This window comes from Arachis ipaensis, chromosome B09, assembly GCF_000816755.2.
Source record: "Arachis ipaensis cultivar K30076 chromosome B09, Araip1.1, whole genome shotgun sequence".
Taxonomy (NCBI): domain Eukaryota; kingdom Viridiplantae; phylum Streptophyta; class Magnoliopsida; order Fabales; family Fabaceae; genus Arachis; species Arachis ipaensis.
This window is the reverse complement of record NC_029793.2, coordinates 121,172,683-121,179,861: the sequence shown is the minus strand read 5'-3', so window position 1 is coordinate 121,179,861 and position 7,179 is coordinate 121,172,683. Positions and strand designations below refer to the sequence as shown.

Genomic DNA, 7,179 nt, shown 5'->3' with positions numbered 1-7,179 from the left:
AAAAATTAAGACTTAATATTAAAGTTTTTTTTTTTTCCTGGACAGAATATTAAAGTGTTTAAACGTGGCATAAAGAAGACAAAAACCTTTTCAAGTCGCTCGTTTGTAACAGCGTTTCTGTGTGTTTCACACTCAAGACTGAACGACACAAAAACAACACTAACTCATCAGCTGAGCCACACCCTCCCTCTACCCTCTCTCTTCCCTCCCGAACCCAAAAATCCCTTCTTCCCTCTCCACAAACCCTCCCTTCTTCCTTCCAGGTTCCAACTCGTATATTACGGTTTCGTATATACACACAAAGAGATAGAGAGAGAGAGGGGGAAAGGAAGAAAGGAAAAGGAATGGATTCAGATCAGGGGAAGCTATTCATCGGGGGCATTTCTTGGGACACCAACGAGGACAAGCTGAAAGACCATTTCTGCAACTATGGTGACGTCACCAACGCCTCCGTTATGAGGGATAAGAACACCGGCAAGCCCAGAGGCTTCGGCTTCGTTGAATTCGCCGATCCCTCTGTTCTCGACAGGGTCCTCCAAGATAAGCACGTCATCGATGGTAGAACGGTAACGGTTAAAAACCCTCATTTCCCCTCTTTTCTTCTCTCTTCTTATTTTTTTGACATTTTCTTGCCATAACCCCCTTTGACCCCTTTGTTCCTCGGTCTAGGTTGGGTTTCCGTCATTTTATTCTATGGAAAAAATTAGGGTATCAGTGGTTATTTAAGTGTTACAATTTTGATAGTGTCTTTGTTGCTTCTGAATTGCTGGTTTTATTGGAATCCAGTTAGTTGTGGATTTTGTATCTTAGTTTGAGTTGCTTTTATTTTAGGGTTTCTATTGGCTTTTTTTGCAGTATTTGCTTTCTGGGATTTTCTGAATTTTCATTTTGAATGACCTGTGAATTGTTTTTTCTTTTTGGCCTTGACATGTTCCTAATTTTTTTGTTCATGGTTTGGTCATTATCTTAATTTTAGATACGCTTTACTGAGAACACTATTATTGGTGTTATGTACTTCTGTTGTGCAGGAAAAAGGAGAAATCATACTTATGGTTTTTTATTTAAAGAAGGAAATTAATACTAGTTCTTTAGTTGGATGCACATTAAACTGCTAATTTGTAATATCATTTACAATCGTCAACTGATATAGTTGAGGCTAGTGGTGCTTGTTTATGCTTATGCCTGATGAGACTAATGTTGAGATGTGAGATTTGAAATCCAGTTCGGTTTCTCTAGAAAAAGAATTAAATGTCTTATGAGTTGTGCGATTCTATGACCCATTTCCTTCAACAAAATGCTTGTGCTTATGGTCGTTTGCTCTTATTGAATAGCATGCCATTGATTGACTATTCTTGATTTGTCTGATGTTCTGAATTTCTAGAAACATGAGTTGTAACCCAGACTAAAGAAAAAGAATTAAATGTCTTTTGAGTTGTGCGATTCTATGATCCATTTCCTTCAACAAAATGCTTCTGCTTATGGTCATTTGCTCTTATTGAATAGCATGCCATTGATTGACTATTCTTGATTTGTCTGATATTCTGAATTTCTAGAAACATGAGTTGTAACCCAGCCTAAAGGATTATTTTTGAATTTCAATAATAAATGTAGAGAACAGGTCAATTTGTGATACTTATTTTTTTTTTCTTTTCCATAATCAATATATAGGCCTTTCTAGTGACTGATTTTATAATCTTGTAATTCTCATATTCAGGTTGATGCTAAGAGGGCCTTATCAAGAGAGGATCAACAAATTTCTGTCACTTCCAGAGGTGGAAATTCCCACTCTGGTTGGAATTCTGGTGGAAATGGTGGAAATATGAGGACGAAAAAGATATTTGTTGGAGGGTTACCTCCCACACTGACTGAGGAAAAATTTCGTCAGTATTTTGAGTCGTATGGTCATGTAACTGACGTAGTAGTTATGTTCGACCAGAATACTGGACGACCACGTGGATTTGGTTTTATTTCTTTTGACACTGAAGAGGCAGTTGATAGAGTTTTGCACAAGACCTTTCATGATTTATATGGTAAGCAAGTAGAAGTGAAGCGTGCACTTCCAAAAGATGCCAATCCCGGTGCAAGTGGCCGTGGTGGCGGTGGTGGCGGCGGTGCTGGAGGCTATCAGGGTTATGGGTCATCTGGTGGCAACCAGAATGCTTATGATGGCCGTATGGATTCTAATAGGTATATGCAACCTCAAAGCACTGCAGGTGGTTTTCCACCTTACGGTTCTGCTGGCTATAGTGCGCCTGGATATGGCTATGGTCCAGCTAATAATGGCATGGGTTATGGTGCATACGGAAGTTATGGTGGTGCTGCTGCTGGGTATGGTGGAGCAGCTGGGGCAGCATACGGGAATCCAAATGTTGCTAATGCTGCTTATGCCGGTGGTCCACCAGGTGGTCCAAGGACTTCATGGCCAGCTCAGGCTGCTTCTGGTTATGGGTCTATGGGCTATGGGAACACAGCTGCATGGGGTGCACCAAGTGGTGGTGCTGGCTCTGTCGGTGGTGGCCCTGGTTCAGCAACTGCAGGTCAATCCCCCAGTGGAGCTGCTGGATATGGGAATCAAGGATATGGATATGGCGGGTACGGTGGGTATAGTGGAAGTGATAGTTCTTATGGGAACCCCGGTGGATATGGTGCTGTTGGAGGGCGTACTGGGAGTACCCCGAATAGCAATGCCAGCGGTGCTGGTGGGAGTGAACTACAAGGTAGTGGTGGCAGCGGCAGCTATATGGGCGGTGGCTATGGGGAGGCTAATGGAAATTCAGGTTATGGAAATGCTGGTTGGAGATCTGAACAAGCTCAAGGTTCTGGAAACTATGGGACTTCTCAGGGGGCTCATGGTGGGCAAGTTGGTTATGGTGCTGGATATGGTGGTGCTCAGTCTTGATGAGCCGAATAGGAGTAATTTTGACAGTAAAATCACTTACTGGATCTTGGACTTCGACTTGTGGATCTGTGGCATTTAATATTAAATTGTGACCTAATGAATTTTTCCTAGCAGTAAAGGAGTGACTCAAGCTCGATATCGATACACAACGGGATTGGTTGAATTGCTTGAATCCCATTGGTTTTCACTTTGCAGTATCTGCTTTCATAGTTTATAATAAGTAGTATGGTTGAAGAGATACTAGTAGCTACTTCCTATTTAGTTGTTTTTGTGTGTAGCTTTAAATTGCGTGCTTGTGAGATTAGTTGATTTTCATCAGTTCTTGTAGTAGTTGTTCAACTATAGTATTATATTTCACCTAATATGATGGTTTGATGCATTTATCTATATATGCGTTGCCATTCTGTTTGCTTTTCCATTTTTTCTTTCCTCAATTTGCTCTTTCTGGATGCTTTTCTGTTGTAGGAAAAATTATTGTGTAGACTGTAGCCACATGCTTTAATTGTTGCAACAAGCAGAAATAAGGTGTAGTTTTCTAATAACAGTTTGAGACCTGGGTTGGTCACTTAATAGTGGGTAGCAGTAATAGTAGTGGTAGTGTGATAGTAAAAGCTTTGACAATGGCATAATCATTTTCCCCCTGTATTTGCAATTGTGTTGTACAGGAGTGATGCACCAGTCCTGAAGTGGAGCCAAGTGTCCACTCATGGCTAACGAATGAGCGTCATTCAGTCCTATTGTGTGCTGGAGAGGTGTTGTATTTGCGTTTCTGAGAGGTGCACAAGTGTTCATGGCTAAGGAACGAACATTGTTCGGTTATGTTGTGTGTTCTGGGAAGTGCATCATCAAATTTGAAGGTTCATGGCTTTTCAAGTGATGAAATCTCAGATCCTTCAATCTGGTTAGTGTTGAGTAACAGAAATTGTGTGGGAAATGATTAGGGACAAAGTAGTTGACTTCGAGGGGTTAGATTTTTTTTGGCTGAATTTTAGTGTCCAGTACTCCAATTTATGCAATGAAGAATGCTATGATTGAATTACCTATTAATTGTTGTAGGCAAGGCTTCTCTAGTAAATTTTCTTCTTTTGTCTTGCATTCCTTTCCTACCAGTTGTGGTTTTATTTAGGTTTAGGTCTTCTTTCACTGCTTAGCATATGTTTGTGAGTGTGAGTTGGGATTCCATGGCTGACTCATCTTATAAGGGTTGATTTTGACTAGCTTGTGCATTAAAAATCCTAATATATGTTATATATGAGAAAAATCCAACATTTTATACAATATTGATGTGTTGGATGTTTGCATAATCAGATCTTTAAATAATTCATTCATTTATCGAATATATGCTCAATATATTTAGTTTTCTTGATAGAAGCTTGTTTGACTTTTCTACAGTAGCACCTTCATCATGATTGATGAGGCTTTCACCCCAAAGCTTGTCTGGTATTTAGTTGTCTCCTTTTAGATTCCTTAGTTCATCATGATCCAATAATGGATGTTGTATGTTGGCGATAAAAATTCTTCATGCATTCACTTGCTTATTTTCATTTTCGTTGTGTTTAGATATTAGTCTCTCCATTCCATGTTAATTTTCGTTTCGAAAATTTGGTAAATTCATAAAACGATATATGTGTTCTTTTATTATTATTATTATTCTGAGGAATTATACATGATCAGAACACACCAAAGGTTTAGATTCATATCCATTCAGGTACGTTAATACTGGAGGTAGAGCGTGGCAATAGACCAATATGTAGCTTCTTTGGTTATTTTGTTAAACTGAGAAAAGAGTCTTTCAAAAAGGATATGGTCATTGATATTATGTAATTATCTAACAATAATATATTTATTATTTAATTTTATTTTATTTTTTTATCCGTCACAGAAAGTCCACATGGTACAAGTACTAAGAAGACCGAATAAAATGAAATCTTTATTTTTGGTAATATAAAATGCAAAGCATAGTTCTTTTATTTTTTCAGAGATAACCAGTCTCCCCTTTGCAAGCAACAAACCAGCAAAGAAGGTAAACCAATATCATAAATATATCTTTTGCCGTTTGTCATACAGAAGGTTCATTGCAACATCGTGCAATAAAGTACGTTATTTTGGATTATGACTTGTTCTCAACATGGAGAGGGCCAGCTTCTGTACGGATCCTTGAGTGTAGTAGTGTTGTTAGGCCGTGAGAAAACCATCTAATAATACATAAATGAAATCCAGTTAATTTCACATGATCCAACTGTTAAAAAATGTTAAAATCATGATTAATGCTGCTCATTAATCCTTATTAATGAACTCTGTTGTTAGTTAAGTATTATATTTAGGAGTGGTCTAAATTTCAGCCGTATTATTATTACTTTGTTATGGAAGACACAATCTATTTGTTCTTTTTATATTTTGGATTTTTTTTTTTTTTGGGGACTATATTTTGGATTTATGTTAGGTTTGTTATGCTCTTACTCCTTTTGCTATTAACATCAAGTAGGCATCAAGACACCTATGGTGTATGGTTCAAAGAATGTTCTTATAATTCTGGAAATTGTTTTTCATTAGAAGTCCTATTTCGAAATATTTTCCCAATACAAAATTTTGAAGAATATGAAAAATTTTCAATGCCGGTTTATTTGTGCCGTACCTGATAATTCTCGAGTGTTCGCGACTTAAAACCTGCAGCACAATAATCAAAATAGTATTTCCATGCCTTGATGAACTTTTCATCGAACCCAAGAGCCAAAATTTCACTAACAACAGAAAGACAATTTTCAAATAAATTTGTAAGTGTAAGTAGGAATGGGAGATGTAAAAAGGAAATACGTTCAATTAGCAACTTAAATTTAGTACAACAAAGTATGTTCCTGTGAAATTAATTACATACCTCTGCTTTTCCATGAAGTTCTTACTCCACCACCTTAATGTTTGGTGAAAATGAATTCCTATATTCTCAGTATGTTCCACACTACATTCAACAAAGTTCATTTCTTCATTAAGAAAAGAGAATAATGAAGAGATATGCTCTTGGTTATTAGATTCTGCAGTAACATATAAATTGTACCATAGTTTTGATGTAGCTACCATGGCTGATATTACCCTACGCAGGGAGGGTAGGCATCCACCTGGAAAAATATATTCCTTAATGAAGCCAGGACAACGCCTATACTCATCGTAACGATCATCCGAGACAGATGAAAACTATGAAATAAGATAACCATCGTTATAAGTTAGCACCAATTTAAATACCAAATTTTGTAACAATAGTAGTAACTCCTTTTTTGGGAGAGTAGTAAGTATATACATCCTTGCAAATACTCTAGAACTTATTATAATCTAAACATTGCAAAAATGTTATACCTGAAGAACGAAAAGTCCATCATCTGCCAATACTGATTCGCAACAACCAAAGAACTCTTCCATATATTCATGACCAACTGCTTCTATCATTTCACTGGATTACCCTTAAACATGTTATGCAATACATTGGACAATAATTTACCATATGTAGTTCTGCAGAGTTAAAAATAAAATTTGCTCACCAAGATATAATCCTATCATATTTGAATATATTCGGTAGTTGGCGATAATCACATAGAAGAAATTTGATATGGTCCTGAAATTATGAATTTATAACATTTGACAAGGGTGATACTCATGCAATGAACTAAATTATAAAAAGAAAGAACTAAACATGCATATTTAGTGTCTATCCTGGACATAGAAGACTATTAAAAAATTGATAAAATAATAAATATTAGCTTGTCATATACCTCAAGTCCAACATCTCTTGCTCTTCTTTTTGCAAATTTTAGTTGCTCCTCAGACAAAGTGATACCAGTGTATTTACAACCAGTTTGTTTGACAATTTCAATAGCTAAACCTCCCCATCCACATCCGATCTCAAGAATTTCATGTTTCTTGTCTATTCTAGCCTTCATTTATTAATAAAAATTATTAGGCCCTTTACAATGTAGAAAGTAAAACAAGATCCTAAAGTGATTTTAAAGTCACTCACTTTTTCAATGAGAAGAGATAGTTTTCTCATTTGTGCAGTTTTCAAATCCTCATCTTCATTCTATGTGGAAAGAGACAAAGAAAGAAAAATGTGAACAAGAGCTAAAGCAAAAATTATAAAAGAAGTATATATATTTTTAGGGTTAAATATGATTTTGGTCCCTAATCTAGAGGCCAAAAATTTATTTCATTTTTGGCTTTTTTTCGCTACAAAATGGTCCCGAAGATTTCAGTTTGTTTTAAAATCCTCTTTTTTATCATATTTTTTATTTTTA

At 36.5% G+C, this 7,179-nt stretch overlaps 1 protein-coding gene and 1 pseudogene across 1 annotated transcript; one reads left to right on the top strand and one right to left on the bottom strand.

The window, feature by feature from the left end:
• Positions 319-3,702, top strand: LOC107617885 (heterogeneous nuclear ribonucleoprotein 1; the record flags this gene model as incomplete). Its single annotated transcript, XM_016319762.2, is given in 2 exon segments — positions 319-566; positions 1,715-3,702. Coding segments are annotated over 2 exon segments (1,407 nt in total). The 3' UTR covers positions 2,900-3,702.
• LOC107619346 overlaps positions 4,807-7,179 on the bottom strand; it is a 30,448-nt pseudogene continuing 28,075 nt past the window's right edge.